This window comes from Struthio camelus, chromosome 15 (assembly GCF_040807025.1).
Source record: "Struthio camelus isolate bStrCam1 chromosome 15, bStrCam1.hap1, whole genome shotgun sequence".
Classification (NCBI taxonomy): domain Eukaryota; kingdom Metazoa; phylum Chordata; class Aves; order Struthioniformes; family Struthionidae; genus Struthio; species Struthio camelus.
Window position 1 is genome coordinate 20,248,798 of NC_090956.1, and position 20,405 is coordinate 20,269,202.

The window sequence follows — 20,405 nt, forward strand, 5'->3', positions numbered from 1 at the left end:
CAGAAAGCACCTCTAGAACTCTACTTCAGATACAGGTTGGGCCAGGGCAGAAAACACTGTCCAGCCCTACCAACGGGAAGACTCCTTAGAACCTCATTTCTGAATCTGCTGATCTAAACTTATTCACAGTCAGTTTGGTGCCGGATCTCAGTGGAAACCTTATGAGATGTGATAAAGTGTTCAGAAACTGCTTAATCACTGCTCTAGGTTTCATTCTAGAGAAAAGATCATATGAGAGAGAATACATGCATGAAGGTTTATTTAACTAATGACATGCTTAAACTGATAAAAGGTCCGCAAGACAGAAAAACTCTATGGCTTTGCTGAAGGATGAAGTCAGGAGCCTTCACAGTCAAACATCTTTTAATACAATCCAGGACGCGATATAGTGTCAAAAATAGCATCAATGTAGGGCAGCGATTCCAACTGAACAGCAGAAAATCAATTCAGCACCATGCCACCACTCATCTGAAGAAAAACAACACACCAAATAATCTGTACATTCAAGACAGGGCTGGTAAAAAGATATCTCACATATGAGCAGCTGGGTCTGAGCCTCTGATCTGCCTGATGAACTGATTCCAGGTGTTGGTTGCAGCAGCTGAGCTCTTCCAATGCAATAGCTGTTCTTGGTCTCTGCTTGCTGTGGCATCAGCATTGCCATGGCCACTGTATAGTCAGCAGGCACGGGAAACTCATTCCCCATCAAAAATAAGGACAGAGTTTGAAGAACAAAGTACACAATTTTCAATACACACACACACACACACAGAATAGCAGTTCACAGATATGCGAGCACCACCCCCTCATAGCTAAACACAGATTTCCATTGGCATTAAGTTTAACTCTTTAAAGAATGGTAACCACCCCCGCACGCTCCCAATTTGCCTTCTGTTTTCTCAACACAGAAGAAATGGAGGTTCTCTCTCCCCTTTCCATTTAACTTATTTCATCAGAAAAGACAATGCTTCAAAGTGCATGATTTGTAGGAATGACAGCTTTTAGGTCCAGTGATAAAGCCTGGTCACTTTGGCTAACAGCTAGAACTAGTTCCTGTGGCCTGAAAATAACTTAATTACCATTTAAAATAAATTCAGATTTCTGACACCAAGAGATTATAATCTTTTCTGCCTTCCCTGACTGTCCAAGAGACTATTACAAAGCAAAAACAGCTTCCCAGGAAAGCAAATATGCTCTTCCACAACGACAGTAGGTGATGCTCAGCCTTCAGCTCCCTGGCTTCACGCTGCACAGCTACTGAAATGACGCTGGGACTCACTGTCATTACTACCAGCGGGACTACAAAGAAGAGGGAGGGCACATCCGTGATTGTTCAAAGTTATAATGCATTCAAAGCACTTCACAGGTGGCTACTTCACATAATGTTAACTTTCTGGTAAAATGCACATTGCAGCTGTCTTCTTACAAACGGTACTGTTGTCTCCATTTCGAGTCCTGTATGTAACACACAAACTGTTGGCTTGATACATGAACCTTGATATATAACGGGAGATGCAGGCTGGCATCTTAGAGAGAAGTTCTAGGCTCCTGAGCTAGAGGCAGCTCCAAAAGCATCAGAGGGTTAAACACAAGTGAGGCAGTCTTTCTCTAGCTGTCTCAATACTATAAAGAGAATTATTCATGAAGTTTTGCACATGAAAAGGAACATTCATTTTTACTGAGCAAAGGAACATATGAGAATGACACAGCTTTGTATAATTCCTCTTGCTAGTTTACTGCAGCTTCTTGGTTATTTAGGCTATTCAGACTTAGAACATATGAACTACACTAGCGTTCCAGGATATCTGCAGGAGGATAGTGCTACAGCAAACTAAAACCATTGCTACAACATACACCTCTTAAGACTGATATGAATAGAATAGACAATAGAAGGAGGATTACCCATTTACCTGTTTGAAACAGTGTCCAGCCCCTGCAGTGATTTAAAAATACATATACATCATAGCTCAAATTGTTCTAGTGGGGCAGTGTTTGCTCCAAGTATATATACCCTCCCTCACAACTGCAAGTGCCGAGATAAGAGACCAACTGTTAGACACTACCAACCAAGTGCTGCCACCAAACGTGTTCCTTCAAGAGTCAAAAAAAGATTTAGCCTTAGTCCTGTGCAAAAAGACTGTAGTTGGCCACTCAGATAAGCTGCCTAAAAGGGGTCCTCTGTGGATCTTCACCGCCAGAGTGATCAGAAGCTGTATTCATCTGACAACAGAATCTGGGCAAAGGCCTGTGACTGACTTTGAAAGAGGCCCAAGACACTCAGATGTCTAAATCTCACTGATTTTCAGTATTGCTCCTTGATTTCTCAGACTAAGATGACTTTGTGACCAACTACGAGTGATTTCTGAAATCAAACACCCAAATTTCTGTGCACTAGAAACAGAGAAGGGAAAGGAACAGTATTTTTCAGATATGGCTTAAGAAATGGTATAGTATTCAAGTTTCAATGACATAATTACATACTGCAGGGATAGGGACAGAGAAAACCACATCTTTGCCAGCTGCAGGAAAGATTTTGCAGATAAAAACAATTAATTTTATTTGAATGTAATATTTAAGTCCTACAAATGCTGCCAACACACAGCTCTAGGAAATCTGACAACTTAACAAGGTGAAAGTTAATGCTGTTTGTTTTTTGGTAAGGCAACTTATAGGCAAACTCCAAAGAGAGGAGATATGGAAAACACTATGTAAGAGAGCCCACTATATTTAAGAGATTCGACTAAACGGGATACATTTGGAGTGACTTCTTTTGTCTGAGGGAGCTCATAGGACAGTAGCAAATATCAAAAGTGATACAGCTAGCTTTGAAAAAAGTAATAGAAGGCAGCATCAGGCAGCATGTTTGTAGAAACAAGATATGACTGTTGAAGTGCCCTCCTGTCGATACCCATTAGTATAACTGAATTATATCAACCTTTCCAGTTCAGTCAAAAACCGACAGTAAACCTATGAAAAAAGCAAGCAGTAAGTGATTCAATAGCTAGACAGAACTTTCTGAGTGGCAAACAGGAAAAAAAGAAAGGCCAATGCTGTCTTTCAGACAATGTGAAATAATCTAATTGCAAATATAAACACTGCAAAAGACATCTTAAAATGTTGTATATACAGTCTAATATTTCATTAAGTTAATCTGGAAAATTTTTTCAGAATGGCACCTTAAGAAGAAATTCCAAATTTGTTCATACGCTTTATTCTACATTCTACTATCACACATCATCTTTGCTGGCCAGTTGAACAAGTCAGCATCATCAAACTCATCTGTGACCACTGAATATTGACATGACCCTGTCCAGCCTAGCTGAGATTTTATTACCACAATTTTTAAGTTTCCCCTTTTATAAACTTCAAGTTTAAGTAGAAATAGTATTCCCCCACTCTAGTGCAAATGCTTGAATTGAACTGCTGAAGAAACCAGCATTTCCTCTTTCCCCTCATTTCATCTATAGTGGCAAATCTTACTAATGAGCCATTTACTGAAGTACTGGAAACATTCAGTGGTATGCTCTGGACCATCCACTGGATGTTTTTGTACATGTGCTTCATGTGGGAGAAGTTCCACAGCCAGACACAAAAAGTTTTAGACATAGACACTGGGAAATTGCATCCAGTTATCACAGACTACAAAGCATTCTTGCAGAAGAGAACTGCACCAATTCTCAGGAACGAGAAACAACAACTTCGCCTCATCCAAGCTCTACCAGAAGAATACTGTAGGCAGCAGCGTTACCTTTATCAGGACTCTCTATCACTGGCAAGACTCACAATGTGGAGAAGTGGTGTCACCTAGAGTTCTCCTGGGAAAACTGGTCCTCTCCCAGAACAATATTACTCAGAAGGTTCCCCTTCTGCCTCCCTCCATTTACTTCTGGATAGTGCATAATTTTCTGTATCCCAATGGCTAATTCCCCCAATGGCTGATTTACTGATATTAGCTCAGTTGTTATTCTCAGATTTAAAGCTTCATTTCAGCTTCCAGGAAAGATGAAGAAACGGAAGTGTCCGAGCTACTGGGTTGCAGCTGCCCGAAATGTGAGTCAGTTTGAAGTCATTATACTGATATGGAATAGGAAGGTAAACAAAATTAACCCTCTGAGATATCCTTGTCCAGTCTGGATGCCTTCTTCTGAGAGGCGAACTCCTCAAACAGATGCAACTGGAATGTGCCATGGGTTCAGGTGCAAGGAGAAGGGTAATTAGCAGTCATGGTTTCTTTTCTGAACTGAATGCTTTCATAGCTTACTCATCACAAGGTACTGATAATAACTTATGATTCGTTTGTTTAAAGTCCACTTACAGTAGGGCAATGATTTTATTAACCAGTGCCTTATTGCCAAATCTGGGGTCTTCAATGTTCCTGTGAGTGGAAACTTGGTATTACTGGCTCAAGCCAGATACTGGTGCCAGGGGCACACAGCTCTACAGTACACCTCAGCAAGCTCTTTGCCTCTGACAACTTGCATTGCATTGAACTGCAAAACTATCCTATGATATGGATTTGTACCCATTTAGGATGGTTTGAAATCATTACTGTTCCATTTTTACCTAATATCAAGACCTGAATTCAGATCTCTAGAGGTAAAGGGTTAAGGAGTTAATCAGATACTTCACACTACTTCCTCCTTGACCTGTCTTAAATAAAGGAGTAAACAACTAAGCCCTGCATTCAAGTGTGCTGCTTAGTAAATACTAGACAATACTGGGCCCAGTGGAAATTATATTCTAACTTGGCTCCTGGGTTTAGAATTTGTCTTGGGAATCCTAAGACACCTGCAAAACTAGTTGTTGGATGATAGTCATGTCAACCATTCATGGTGTCCCTGAAGCCCCACACCTCCAAGACAGAGATCTGGAAACTTTCAGAGCACAACGGCTGATTATTGAAAGTATTGCAGTGACTTGTTCTTCCATGGTTCAGATCTGCATCAAGGTAGAGAGCCTGGCCGTCTCCACCTCCTGCAAAGAGGCAAAGACAAGTGTTAGGCTGTCGCTGCATTTCTTAGGATGTGAAACTCTGCTACACAAGAAAAGAACTTAAGTGCTTTTCCATGGGAGAAACTGGAAGCCTTATGATGCTTACTTACTGTTTACACCTAAAGACAGAATACGCTCACATGCATAGCTTTTAAATGAAACTATCAGAACAGGAAATAACTTTATAAATTACTGCAAGGCAATAAGACCAAAAAGCTTGATTCAAATGCTTGCCTTTAAGATTTGTTTTTCAGTGCAGGAGGATCCAGCTACCAACTACATATTTTCACTCCAGTAAAGAAAAATTCATGGCATTTAGCAAACAAATCAAAGCTGGGAGAGGAACGAGACACATCAGTAACAGCACCGGCTTGGTCTTCTAAATCATTATAAAGTATACCAGAGTTAACAGCATTTTGATTATCTGTAGATCTATGCCAGGCTTTACAGAGCTTAGACTCAGAGAATGCAGTGAAGTAAAATACATTTAGACAGATAGAAATGTTTTAGGAAAACAGAAAAAAAGATTCTCCTGCTGCTTATAAGTCTACTGCGTAAAAATGGCTGTAGAAAAAAACACCTGAAAAATCAAAAGAGGAGAAATTCTGGTCTACGGGTGAAATTGTATAAAACACTAATTCCTACATATTTACTACCCAAGCCTGTATTTGTCTTATTACTACTTTTAATGGACAATAAAGATCTCTGAAACAATCTGTGATACATCATTATCAGTGACTTCCAATTCAGTGACATACGTGCTCTAACTTTCACCATCCTAGCTGATACTGGAGCAATCCAGCAGGTACCTGTTGTTACAGCTGAAATCACTGGCCTAGTTGCTCTCCTAACAAGTGGCAAGGGCAACTACAGATTCATACTTGTTGCTTCTAAATCTCATTTAGATGACTACTTTACTGAGCAGACTTTTGCCCTAGTCAGCAGCACCACAGATCCAATACAGTTCAAGAACAATGAATATCTGTTATAGTTTACCCTGCGATGCAAAAACCTCCCTGCAAAGTAAAGTTCCTCTTCCAGAACTACTTCTCATCATAAATTAGCTTTGAGCATAGCTATATTTTCATCCTGCCTATGAGTTACACTAAAGCTTTTATTCTAAAGTAGCTTTGCAAGTTTTTGATAGAAAGTTTTTGCTGGGTAATATCAGGTCTTAGCCAGTTTTCTCATTCTGACTGTAGCAATATTGAACATATATATGCTAAATATAGGTGAACCTTTCACCTACTGTAGCTGACAGGAACAGCTGGTGGGATATATGTCCGGATTCTAACACTGACTTACCTATAATGATGCATTCGCTGCTGCCAGCCATGAACATGGAGGCTGTTTTGGAAGGCAAGTTGAAGTGCCGAGCAGATAAGAAGGGAGAAAGGCGATCTGAGGGATCTGATGGGACGCTATTGGAGGAAAGGGTACTAGAAGCCTGCGTGGCACGATTTTCTGGCTCAGAAACAGTCATGGCTAGTTCTGGGTGTTTTATTATTACCCACTCGTAGCGTTCTACTTCTGGCTGTAGCTACATAAGTGAAGAGAAGAGTAAAAATTTAGTTAGTGAATATTCACTATGCTGAGAGCTCTGCATAGGAAGTGGCATTAAAGCCCCTCAGACTCCACCCACACTATTAGCAGTGCACTGTTAACAAATAAAGATTGGACCAAACTGTCTTTCAGGGTAGATTTTACTTCCTTCCCTTATCCCTTTGCCTTCTAGGCGGTTGAAGAAATGATGTAGTGGTTTCCGAGCTACCTTTCTTGTAAGAGAATGCCCCACCTCTCTGGATGAAAAAAGACTCACCTAGAATTGAAAAGGAAAAATTTCCCTCCAAATTAAGAGTTCAGCAGACTTTAAAACTAGAAGGGCATGTAATCCAGCTAAGTGGAAGGCAAGTGTGAGTTACTCGTATCGATAACAGTGGTTGTGTCTCAGTACTGGGGTAGTGACAGTCAAATTTTACTTACTCTAAACACAAAGCACTCCCCTGTCCCAAAGAAACTCAGCTTGTTCCCTCCTCGTCTGCGCTCACTCCAATCAGTTGACAGATAAGCACCGCAAACCTAGCACAAACAGCAAGGTCAGGAGGTTTTCCGTTGAAGAAGAAAGTGTGTTAAACCAATTGGTACCAACATTTCAGAGTCCAGAACAATTTCATTTAGTATGATTTTCAAAATCTCTAGATTGGTGGATTAAAGCAGCACAAGTACTTATATCTAAAGATAGATTTAAACGGCTTTAATCCACTGGGGAATACCCTTCAAATCCTAAGAGTTTCAAAAATTATTTTACATCTCTCAGGCCCAAAGGAGAATCAGCCCAACATAACCTCAGCTACCAAAATAAAAATCACTCCAAATTTGTAAAGCCTGACTTCCACTTTCTCATTTTTGCATTCAAAACAACACTATTGTCTGTCACAAGCTACAATATCAGCACTCTTGGCTGAGAATTTTCTGCTAGCAAATGTTGGCCTTGGGCTCTCTCTCCAATTCAAACTGCAGATTAAAACTAACTTAGCTAAACCAATGCCCAGCTATTACAGGTATCGAAAGCAGCATATTCAGAACAGCAACATGTGGTTTAATGTGAACTGGTTTCCAATAAAGAAAAACAACATTAAAGCGTTGAGCTTTTCTGTGGGCTCCTTTGTTTGCAAGAGAATTATATCTCACTGCCAGCAATAAGTATCACTGTCAAGTGGAGACAGAGTAAACAATATAGCTCTAAGAATAAGATCAAAGCAATCCTGCATTATTTTCAAAAAATATGATTAAAACAGGTTTTGCAGAATTCTTCTAAGATACATTTGCTGTGAAGTCTCTATCAGCATTGCAAGCAGAGCTCCTAGGACAAAAATTCCTAAGGACTGGTTTTGTTACGGAGAAAATAAGTGAAATGACATTTGATCTGATGTTTCCAAAAAAATCCAGAAGGTAACTTTTCTTTTTTTTCCCCTTAAAAACAAACATAACTTTTTTCCAGCTTTTTTTTTTTTGAAGGGTAACTGCACTGTAAAAATCTAGTAGCACTTACAAAGCTAGACTTTGTGACATGCTCCAGGATAAGAAAAAAATAATGCCTTATATTTCCTTTAGATAATCATAGGCATTACATCAGCCACTGGCATGTCAATGAAGGCTTGGGACTGCCAATAACAGTACACAGAACTCTATGAAACTGTGCCCTAAGGGTGAGAGCATTGGGTAGAGAGAAGAAAGGTGCTTGCTTCATGGGGAGTCATCCTGCAGGAACATACGCAGAAATATAAGCTTATAGACTGCATTAATAGCTTAATGTTATACACAAAATATTTAGAAGTCATGCACAGTAGAGTGGAAAAACAGCTCTCATTAGATGAGGCACTTGTGTGCAGTCCATTTCAGGTTTTAGGAAGCCTATCTGCATTAAACGTTTTTTTAAATAACCATAAGGTGAAACTAATGCTTTAGTGTTCACATTATGGTGTACAATATTATTCACATCATTTAATGTCTGCTACTTTCTCTCCTCGTGTCCTGGAGGAAAATGAAAATATTTTCTATGGATCGTGAGCTGCTTTCCACAATTCCACAGCCTCTCTCCTCTGTTCCTGTGAGTAAGACAGTCTGTTCAAGAGCTCTGTGAGTGTTACTTCAGTTCATCATCTCACATTGCTTAAAAGAGGAAGAAAAACTGACCAAGACCTAGTCTGCAAGATTTACCTAAGAAAGTACAGTTCCATAATCAAACAGAATAATTTAAAGCATACATTATCTAAAAAAAAAAAAAAAAAGCAGCAATTTCCAGGTCCCTTACTTCTCCACTTTACTATAAACCATTGTGTATTGCAATACAGCATTACATAATTGCCTAAAACCTAATGTTATCAGTTACCTTTCACCTCACTCACCTCTTTTGCTGTAGTCTTGATGAGGAGAAGAGTGGGTTCATGTCCCTCACTGTGAGAATAGAACCTGTAATGTACAGTACAATTAAGTGAGCGCCCCACTACTATCATCACCTGCTTTTCCTGCGTTTCCCTCCTTAATACCAGGCACCACCTACTCCTTCAGTTGATGGCATGAAAAAAAAAAAAAAAACCACCCCCTCAAGACTGAGCATATTTCTGCAAGTGCCTTCAGCAGTCCATTGCAAACAACAGGAGTGACTGCAAAGAAAGATTGTTAAACAGTTCTTTCCTACTCAGTTCTCTGTACGTGCCTCTGCATAACGAACACAAGACCATCGATCACAACATTTGCCTTTTACAGCATTTTGCCTTAGACAGAATATAGGAAATTGTGGCCCATGGAGTGAAGGCTGCCTCTGAAGAGCCTTCTTTTTTCATAGAAAAGAAATACGATTCCTTCCCTTTGCTTGCTTTTGCTCTTTCTCACAGAGGCATGGGGCTGGGACAGCAGACAACCCCCCACCTCAGAAACAGAATTTCAGATACCAAAATCATTATTAGGAGCTATATGATTCCAATTGTTTGTCAAGTGCAAGGAAAATCCATGTCTACTTTATCCCATTTTAATAATCACCATGATCAGATTCATAGTGAGAGGGAAACTGCAGAGGAATCTCCAACTTCCAGTTCCCTTATGCTTCAGATAGCCACATTCAAACTCATCCATCAAGAGAGTCTACAGTGCAGCCATTGAGTTAAGCCATTCATAATAAACAAGGAACAAATGAGTCTCACACCAGTGGTATATTCTGTGTATTGATGCAAGTTCGATTTTTCCAGTAGGTTTTGGATAGTTTAAAATGGCTTTTCCCATTGTGGCATATGAAGTATCCTAGTTAAATGCTGAAGCTGTTAAGAATGTCACATTTGCATTCCATCACTATCTTTCAGATTACTTCATGCACGGCTTCTACGTTAATCCAGTAAGCAGTTCATCAGTTGCTCTTTTTTATCCTACAATAAAGAGGTGCAGGGAAAGTTGTAATTACCTGCTTAGGCTACACCCATGTTCTAGGGTTGTGAAAAGCAAGAGTGGCTGGCAAAGTGCAAAGCGTTCTGGGATCCAGGACCAGATATCTCGCATCTCTTTCACACTGACAATTTCAGACTTGAAGTTCTCAGCATGAACTGCTAAGTGCACGTTCTGCCTGAGAAATACAACACAAAACATTGAGAAACAATAGCTTAACAGAAACTACAAAAAGAACGGTTTCTGGTTACTGGGTAGTAACATGCAAAGAGAGTCCTGAACACCAAAAAAACCTCAGTACGTGTGCCATTCCTAAAATGGCATTAGAAGGCCATTACTTAGTGAAGAAAATAAACTATTGGAGTCAAACAGAATCCTTGAGAGTTAGTGGCTTTACTGAAAAAGCTGGAGCGATACCTCAGTATGGCAACAGTAGCCTGTGCTTGCATACATAGAGGACATAATGGTAAACCAGCTAGGATGACCATGGCCTTGAATAGATCAAATTTATCTTTGCCATTTGAGACAAGTCTCACTGGTGACTGTATTCAAGCACAGACAACAGAAAGGATCTGAACCGCTCCCTGCCAAGGTCCTGCCTCAGCAATCTTACAGGAATCAGAATATTACCACGTTATGCAATTTTATTCCAAGCCACATACCTGAAGCTTTTGGAAAGTTCCAGCTCTTGGAATCATGTCATTACCGATGATCCCTACTTTCATTAAGAACCAAAGAAATTTCTAGCCTCACGGTTACAGACAAAACTTGAAAACATGAACTAAGAGAACGCTAGAGAGTCCATACTGGAAAGCAACCCCCGCCACCCCGGGTTTGATACAGCGAGGAGAAGTGATTCATAACTCTTAAACTCTTGAAGGCGATAATGTTACGATGAAAACATCTTAACCAGTGTTCATTTCTCAGATTAAATAAACACATAAACTCAGCGCCTGGAGATTAAACAAGTGTTATTGCACCCATGACTGATGTTAAAGCCTTTTAAAATGCAAGTGTTATAGCCAAGTACGTGGTGGAAATGCAGTATGAACTTATACAAGATATGAAGTTACTGAGTAGCAGTTAGTTGAGCCAGCCTTTGGATAGTCTGCTTTGCATGCCATACAAGGGCTCAGTTTATGGAAGAGATGCAACTATTTGCTGAGTTACTATTTTTCTGACAGATCTGCATTTCTTTCCTCTCAGCTTCATGGAACATAAAGACCACCTCAATACTGTGTATCTGTATACATCAGAATAGCTTAGCTTGCTCCCTAAAACACTCAATACTAAATATTTTTAAAATGTTCTTGCTTATATTATCAAGAAATCATCAGCATTTGCACTGTTCTTTAAAGTAGTGCTTGCTAGGAGAAATTGGGAAACACTTCTGAAATTTATCATAGGTGCCTTAGTATCAGCATCTCTAATGGGGTGACTCCTTAAGTCACTCAAAAAATAAAATGACTCTGCTTCCTCCAGTAATATGTACAAACTCACTAATTGCATTGCTGCCCTGAATTCTTTACTTAGCAAGGAACCTATATGGACATGTAACATTTTAGCAGGCTACAAGTATTAAAGTGTCTTAAAACTTACAATATCACTGTTACAATATCATCATTATTGATGCTATTTTAAACAGGAAACTGAGGTACAGGGGAGATCAACTGGTCTGAAAAAATCTTGACTTGAACCCACATCTCTGGAATCTTACTCTAGGGCTCAGCCCTTCCTATCTTACCTGGTCCGCAGCTAAAGACTGGTAGCACTATGGAAGAGACCTGAGAAACAAGTCATTGTTTTAAGTTCATTAGAAATTAGATTTGTCTCACATTCGAGGAATTAAAAACATCCAAGACTTTCAACTAGTTTATTACAGTGGATTTCTGAAGGAAAAAAAGGGGTAGATAAGCTAAAATTTTTTAACAAATATTATTAAAATAGCTTTAAACATACTTGCTAAACCTCAAACAAAAAAGTCTCAGGCTCATCATTTGCATGTTATGTCAGTACTTTTTTCCTCACTTACACAGATTCAAGTACTAAATTTTAGTACTTGCTCCCAAAAGGCTCTCAACTTCAGCGTACCTTTCTTTTGTCTCTGTTCCTCCTCTTGGCTCCCATAAACTGCTGTAGTAAGGACTCTTTCCTAACAAAACCTTACTCTAACCTTGTGTTTCATCAGCATTCCTATTAAACTTCACTTCTAGCACCCTGGGCCTTCCTACAACTTTTACATGTCGGTAGATTGTCATCTTTACAAATAGATCTTTCTGGTTTACTAAAAAGCACTTAGCCGCATACCGGCCATTTAAAAGGAAAACTACTCAAGGCATGACATTGTCTCTTGAAAAATCATTGTGAAGCATGTTATATTTAATGTCACAATTCTGTCAGTAAAACCTAGACTCTAGCTTGACTGGGCGATTTGAAATAAAACGATCTGCTATTTCCAGTCATAAATTACAGCTGTAGGTGTTTAAGACTGAAATGTGATCTTGTGTTGAAATCAGTGTCAACAGCCAGCCAGCACCTACATCAGTCCCCTCAAATCCAAACTCCAAGCTTCTTAACAAAAATCAAAGTTTTTGCTGTTTTCAGGAATTTGTAAGTAGAGTTACAAGTAACTAACTTATACTCATCCTCTCATTTTTGGCTTTATTTCTTTTAGGATACTGAAAGCCATCTACTTCAGTGGGACGACTGATTTTCAAAGTAGTAAATGAGTGGTAGTGAACAGCACACAAACTGAGTAAGTAAAAGAGCTTTTGGTTGCTAGAAATGAAGGTTAGCCTTCATCACTACCAGAAGTCTTTCAGGGTAATCTCATAAAAAGCAGCAGTTTGAAAGACTACTGAATTCGGATTAACACTGCGTTACAACATCCACTGAGCAAAACTGTCACTAGAATTGAGTAAATTTAATTAAGATTTTATCCTCCATTAGGATTTTCTTAATCCTTCATGTTAGCTTACTGGGATCTGCATTACAGTTTTCTATTGATTGCTGATGTTGAAAACACATGTCCAATTGTTTTTACCCTGAAGGGAAATCTTTATTACTGTATTAGAAAGTAGCACAATTTAAATGTTTAACAACAGCTTATGGGTTATTTTAGTAGGAATATTGTTTTACAGATATATCATTAATACAAAGTGCTTTGGAGACCCCAAAGATCCTGACGATAAAATCAGGTAACTTTGACATATGGTAGCAGCTGTCACAGTGGATGGCTTTATACGTGTTACAAGACAGTTAACAAATACTACACTTAAACACTAAACTCTAAATTACTTCTTTTTGCTTACCTTTGTTTTGGATCAATTCTTACAGGCTCTGCATAAGCTTTACAATCCAATATAATTTGAGTTAGGACAAAAAGATATGGTAGAAGTCACATTTTGTCAGTTATAAATTACAGCTGTAGGTGTTTAAGCCTGAAACCTGATTTAGTGCTAAGACCAGTGTAAAGAGACACCCTGCATCTACATCAGTCCCCTCAAACGCAAACTCTGTGCTACTTAATATAATTCAAGGCTTTCTGCTGCTTTCAGAATCTTGTAACAAGGGTATAGTAATACATGGACTTTGAAGGTTTGACTGGCTGGAATTAATAGCCAGATAATTTATTGGAGGTAAAATCCTCAACATGCTGAATATGATACAAAATATATTTTGGTAAGTTGCTTCTTAAGGAGTTCTTTTGCACATTAAAACATGAAAAAATTAATTCAAAATTTGATTTGTATAAGTTAGTACAATTGTTAGTGTGCATCTCTCACTGAAGTTAACTCAGGGCACCTGCAACAAAACCAGAAGATTGTCTCAAAGGCATTGGAATTTAAATTCACACAGCTGTGCTAACAAACACTCACAGGCCAGTGTTGTTTCTTCTTTCTAGGTTCTCTGCTTATCAAGTATCACAGTCCAACTGATTTTTGTTCTTTAAAATTTGCTTTTCAGACTAAGACTTGATGAACGACTCAATTAACCATTAATGCTATATAGCTGAGTAACTCTGATCTTTGCTATATAGCAGAAAAAAGTCTGTCCTCTTTCCTCTTAAAAACCCTATATGGGTAAATATAAATGTAATCTCGTATAGAGGCAAGTCATTTTTAGAAGTGTTCCAAATAGTTTTCAGTCCAACATCTTTTCAAATAAATGCAAAAAGTGTGCACAAGAAAAAACTGAGCATGTTTGTTACATCCTTTGCAACAGCCTATATCAGGTCTGGATGTGAGCTAACACCCCATAGTTCTGAGGACTTCACATGTTACTTGAGATATTGCCAAAAAAAAAAAAAAAAAAAGCTTTTTCTTCCAGTGTACAGATGACTTAAATCCCATCACTAACATTAAACTTTTCTATTCTGGAAAAAATAGGCCTGTATTGTTGTATGAAAGTGCCATGCTGACTAGCTGGGCCCATCCATGAATCCTTATCTTACAACTTTGCAGGTGCTTTGAATTACCATTGCGAGAATGCATTCAGGAGTTACACAGCAACTGGATGCTGCAATTGCTGTCCTGCTTCTGTTGCCCCAGCATTAGAAATAATGACAGCCTTGGAAAAAATAACTAGCCAAGCAAAGACAGCAGTTAAAAAAAAAAAAAAGGCAAGAAAAAAAAAAGCAAAAGTGCAAAGATTTAAGTGTTTTAACCTACCTTTTAGGAGATGTAACACTGCAAACAGGAGGGGTGCAGTGGGTTTGGAATTGACAGAAGGAGAACGTATAAAGAGAAAGACAAAAAAAAGACAGGAAAAGATCAGTGATTTCCTACATCCGCAACAAAGTGAATGAGAGGAGCCTAGAGAGAAACAGAGTAAGGTTTGATTTGAATCACCAAGAAAGAGGGGAAGGGGGAAAAAAAAAAGATAGGTTAAAATATTCCCTCCTTTAAACATCTATTCTTCTCCTTCTTGCTACCTGTCAGAAGTATCTGGGAAATTATTCATCTTGTTCCCCAGGCCAAACACATACGGACAATGGAATTCACTTTCTGTTCAGCATTAGAGAAAGCTCACTTCTGAGGTAGTCACTGTTGCCTACAGCAGGATCCAAATCCAGCCTATTTTGCAGCTGCATCTTGCCAGGGGATTATTACAAGTTTTAGTATGCTTACATAAGTAGCCAAGAGACAATAAAAGCTATTCATTAGCAATTCTGCCTGTTGTGGCAGTATCTATCGGCATTACTGGGGTATAAACTTACTACGTTTTGCTTTCAAGGCACCCCTGTTGTTCTGAGCAAAAAAACCTCTATAACATTTCAATGCAGCAGCAACTTCTGCTTTTTAAAATCTTAATTCTGTTGCTGAAGAACGTACTGTGAAAGGGACTTTACGACTCTTCTAAACCTCAAGACAGGAAGGAAAGACGTACCTAGATTGTGAGAGTTGAAACTTCTTGTTTTGTGTCTCGAATGCAATGGTCTGGAGTCTATCTAACATGATATTCCAGTGGCTCAAGGCCTTGAACTATTTAAGGCTGACAAAGCTGTGTCTTCCAAGAGGTCCAAAAGAACAAGCAGGGTAAAATAGAAGAAAATCAAACTAAACTGTGATTCCAAAAACAGCTAGAAATGATCAAGAACTTCGTGGAGAATATTGTACCTGTGTAAGTTTCAGCTAACATTTATGTTACTTTATAGGTCAAATTATGACAAGTTTATATGTCAAAACCATGGTACAATGAAACTACTGTGACTAACCCAGCAACATAATTGGCTGTGAGGTCCTAATGCATCATTGGCTGGTACCTTTTGATTTTTTACAAACGTAGAGAAAAAAACCTGTCCCTCGATATTACCAAGTACCAGATATCACACTTACTGACCCCAGCTGACTTCTAGAAGTTATCCTCCTTTCAGAGGCCAGGACAACCAGTAAAACATCTGAACGTTCCAAAATGATTTCAAAAATGATTAGGAGAAGTTTTCTGTTGTTACAGAAGGCTTCAAGAGAAATAAAATGTTGTGACAACAATTCCAGTATTTAACCGCATGTACATTTGGACTTTGCACGATACTTATCTTTAGATTAATATATTGCTGCCTTTTCTGTATAAATGGGGAAAGCTCTTAGCCAAGCTTTATTATTATGAATTTTACTACCACACTGGAGCAGAATTGTCACGTAACTAGTTTCATGGGCTTTTCCTCCCCCCACCTAAAAAGAAATCATGATTATGCAATCATCTTTTGGGTCAGCATCCCTCAGAATCCCCACTCCTCTTTTTCATGGTTTTTCCAAAATCATTATTTGTAATAGTATATGTACCTGTCTGTCACAAAATAGACTAACTCCTATCTACAATTATTACTGATTTTTGGGAGGCTTTCATTCAAACTACTTTTAAAAGTAACCTGTAAATAAGATTTGCTTATTTCTTCCTTACTCTACTAAAATTACTCCTGAATTAAGTTTTCACTCCAAGACATTGGCTGCCTACTTACAGTAAAGAAATTGCTAAATTTACAATATTGGACAGCATGAAATTTATACAAGTAGTCTCTTATTTAAGAATTATTTTTCATATTTGTTTAGGTATTTTTCTTCCAAGTTATCAGTGTTCTTCCAGTTTTGCTAAAATGCCTTCTAGCTTAAGAACAGCTTGTGAAAGACACTTTTGTGACACAATTCTTGCAATGAACAGGTACCTGTAAAAGGTAGTTACAAATTCATCATCAAGTAAGCTATGAGATACTGCTTCATTTATCTTGTGTCATAACACTTAGGTTATACTTCTAGCTACAATCTCAGCAACACTTAATTTTGGGGCTGCTGACTTTTTCTAATCAAGTCCACAGAGCAAAAGAATCAGAGGAGATACCAGCGTGCACCAGTAGAACTCTTCCCCTTCCCCACCAATCACTCAGAATTGAGTGAGCGCTCACTCAATCACAACGAGAAAACTCATGATCTCATTTTGTTGGGGATCACTCAAAAAGACTACCTGTAGCATTTGGGAAAGCCCTACCTTTTCTGCTTGACTGTGATGCCCTTCTGCTGTAAAGCCTTCTCATTGGCCATCTGCAGGAGCTGGATCTCTTTCCGCGAGAAAAGTCGGATAGCAAAAGCTTTTTCCAAAAGCCTCTCCGGGGACACTGATTTGGCAATGTCCCTCACAAAAGATCGAATATCCTGCTGTATGCTGTCAGACTCCATGGGCTGCCCAGCTCTGACTTTGTGAAAGAATTTCAGAAGAGCCAGTGCAACACGATAGAGAACCTTGTAGCCCTCCACCAGAAACACGTCAAAGACCCGAGCAATGTATACCATGGGCAGCTCTCCAAAAAGCCAGCGTTGCCAGTCAGAGTATACCTCCAACACATCCTCAGACACTGCCACCATCAGCTTATGTGCTGCCTGACAGTACTTGTTAACTAGGTCACCAAAGGTCATGCAGGAGGACTCAAAAGCTAAGAATGTCTGATCAATGAGCCGCTTAGATGGATCATTGCAAGCAAGGATGCGACAAACCTTTTCAAAGCACTCTGCCTCATCTTTGCTGTAGTGGAGGAGCAAAGCTGTGACAGAAGGCAGCGCTGGACAAAATGATATGTCTGGGAACTGATTTGCAATGCACAGTATTATCTTCCTGACTGCCCCAATGCCTTCTGCATTCAAGCAGTACGTGGGAACCAGGCTGTTATCCACAAATTCTGGCAGTGGAAGGGAGCCACTGTTACGTTTTCCAATGATCTTCACAACAATGTCCCGGTACACGTTTGCATCTGGAGTCACTGTGCGGCATGGAATATTGTTAATTAATTTGTGGTACACTTTGGCTCTCAAAGAGTGGTTCTTGGCCCAGTAGCCCTGCCGGGCCAGCTGTTTGAGCTCCTGGAATTCGGTACAGGTTAGCTCCTTTGGATCTTGGTTTTGGACAGTAACATCCATTTTCTCCCAATCCACAAAGCGGTTGTATTCATCCATGGTGCCAGGAAAAGCATATGAGAAAAATCATGAGAATGGAGACCTTATCTGGTCATTAAATGACTCACAGCTTCTCCTGCAAGAAGGAAAGAAAGGAAAAAATAATCAGAGACTTGAATAACAGATCATCTCCTATTTACTTTAGACACACACATTCAGCTTGTTCCTGCACTGTCAAGACTGTTTTCGAATGCAAAAAAAGTTAGAGGCATGCCTTAAAAAAAAAAAAAAACACAACACACACCCAAACTTTATTTCCATTTTCATTATATACTTGTCAATAACTCCTACTGAAGTAGTTTACCAATGGCCAACCCAGATGCAGATCCTGTGGACACCTCAACATGAAGTGAATTTCCCTCATGCGGCCAAACGGTCACAGAGATTAGTTCGCTGATCCGGTACAATTTTTCTTTTCTGCTGGATCAGCGAGATGTACAGATCAATGCTAGTGCCAGCACAAAGACTACAAGGCAGAACCACCCTTTCTGAAGGCAGTGCAGGGTTAGATTAGCTTAAAATAACCTTATGAAACTGCCTCCTAATTCTCTCACATACTGCACTAGACTTCTGGTTCTGAGCTTGCATGCAGGTCTATGACCAAATCATCCTCTAGAGGGCCTACTATCATCAACATTGGAAGATGAAGGACCAGGTCCTAGCCTCTTAATTCCTTAAATGACATGTTTACACAACTTATCAGCTGATCCAGTTTAAAAGTCCATCTGTGTCCTAGCTGACACAGCATGACTGCAACACTGGTGCCCATACTTCGATTAGTTTTACTCAAGTCAGTGCAAAACTAGAAGGGGACAAACAACAGGTTTGCCCAGTGCTGCAACCTCTATCAATGTATTCTCAGTGCTAGGTTAAAGGTAGGAGCGCACGCCTACTGATTCTGCAGACTCTGCAAAGGTAACAATCCCTATGAAATGCAACAGCCCTATCAAGCTGTTTTGTACAATTAAGATGTTATATAGGACGGGTAAAGTAACAGAAACAATTACTGAAATGTTTCCAAAAAACTTCAGTTGTCACTGTGTCAACAGGTAAGTGTCAAGGTTCCATGCATCACCTTATAGGAACGCTACTTTTTACAACAGGTGCATCAACATGATTTGCAACTCATAAGGTAGATACATCGTCAAAGTGGACGACTCTTTCTCCCTACTTTGCTACTGGTATAATAAAACAAACATTTTCCTCAGGTAGGCAGAAGTCCATAAACATATAGTTAGTATTAGCTTGGACAGCAATACATTTAATCTAGATAGTTTTAGATGCTGGCTAGATATTAATCTGGGTATTTTGGAACCATAACTTGAAATTTTAAAATTTAACTCTTCTTTTAAAAGCCTGGCAGCAACACAGAGGTGCCTTTCAGGCTTTAAGACAGGTCTTCCCTTCTAAACATTTCACATTTTTGTATTGACAAGATGCTTTTTGGGTTGTCTTTGTAAAATGTAAGAGCAAAAGAGAAACGGTCAACATTTGTTTTTGTTACATCCTTCAATGTCTGAAACTAATTCTCAGCCTGTAATTGAAGAAGGCAACATGCTTTCCTCACTTCAATTGTGAAAGCAGGATTTCTTATGACATTTGGAAAGGATGCCTCTCAGTTTGGACTAAGAGCATGCCCTCAGGATATGCAGAGACAATCATGGTAGGATACCAGTCAATTGTAGAATCTTGGAACTTGGAAGTTAACATTTTTCTGTCATTTTCCACCTGGGAATCACAGGGAAAATCATCATCTTTAGCTGAAATCATGGAATATCATTGCAGAGAAAAGAAATTTAATCCTATTTGGCAGTGACCAAAGCACAGAAGGATGATGCATTCTGTCCACGGTCACTTTAGCAAAGAAGCTATTACTATTCCATATTTGCTGGAGTCTCCACTCTGCAACAGCTTCCTCCTTCTGCCATTATCCATTGGAAGCTGTTTATGTTAGAGAAGGTTAAGTAAAATCCCCATCATATGAAACAACTTATAGGATGTTCAGAGTTGCATTTTGGCTGTATTTTTTTCTGTAACCTTTCTTCTCTCTCCTCCATACTCTTTGCTTTCTAATTTTGTAATTTTAATTCTCATTCAGAATCAGAGGCATATTGAGAGGTTTGAGTTATCTTTCCCTCTGAAAGTTACTAAACATTCTAAAAACTAATGAATAAGGTGAGTTTATGTTCCTCAGCCAGCTTACGAAAGTCAATGACTAGGGGAAGGAAATCAGACTGCAAGAATTTTGGATTAGAGTGTACAGTCTTATATACACTTTGGCTTGGAAAATCTGCTGGGTGCACAGGTGGGTCTGGTCGCTTATGCTATTCAGTGCTCTAGGTGCTACAAGAATAGATGACAGCAAACCAAGAGGAATTGCCAAGGTTGCCCGAGCATGACCAGTTCTCAAATGTACCTGCAAAACCAACAGAATTAGCGTGCTTCAGCGTAATGATGCATAACCACTGATTCTGGGCCAAACAGCTACTCTAAGCCAGCAGTTCTCAAACTGGAAGTATTTACTTGCCAGAG

General features: G+C 39.2%; 1 protein-coding gene across 7 annotated transcripts in view; it reads right to left on the reverse strand.

Annotated features, from left to right (window-relative positions):
- Window positions 1-242: 242 nt before the first annotated feature.
- The window catches only part of TBC1D24 (TBC1 domain family member 24), a 32,061-nt gene continuing 11,898 nt past the window's right edge, over window positions 243-20,405 (reverse strand). For 4 of the 7 annotated variants that reach the window (XM_068909147.1, XM_068909145.1, XM_068909146.1 and 1 more), the window contains 7 exons: window positions 16,915-17,949; window positions 14,601-14,618; window positions 9,950-10,108; window positions 8,901-8,964; window positions 6,976-7,071; window positions 6,298-6,532; window positions 243-4,974 (listed from right to left, as the gene is read on the reverse strand). In XM_068909147.1, coding sequence (XP_068765248.1) covers window positions 4,820-4,974; window positions 6,298-6,532; window positions 6,976-7,071; window positions 8,901-8,964; window positions 9,950-10,108; window positions 14,601-14,618; window positions 16,915-17,873 — 1,686 coding nt within the window. In that variant the 5' untranslated portion in view covers window positions 17,874-17,949 and the 3' untranslated portion in view covers window positions 243-4,819. The remainder of the gene's footprint in view (window positions 4,975-6,297; window positions 6,533-6,975; window positions 7,072-8,900; window positions 8,965-9,949; window positions 10,109-14,600; window positions 14,619-16,914; window positions 17,950-20,405) is intronic. The other 3 variants (XM_068909149.1, XM_068909148.1, XM_068909150.1) reach the window with 1 other exon arrangement.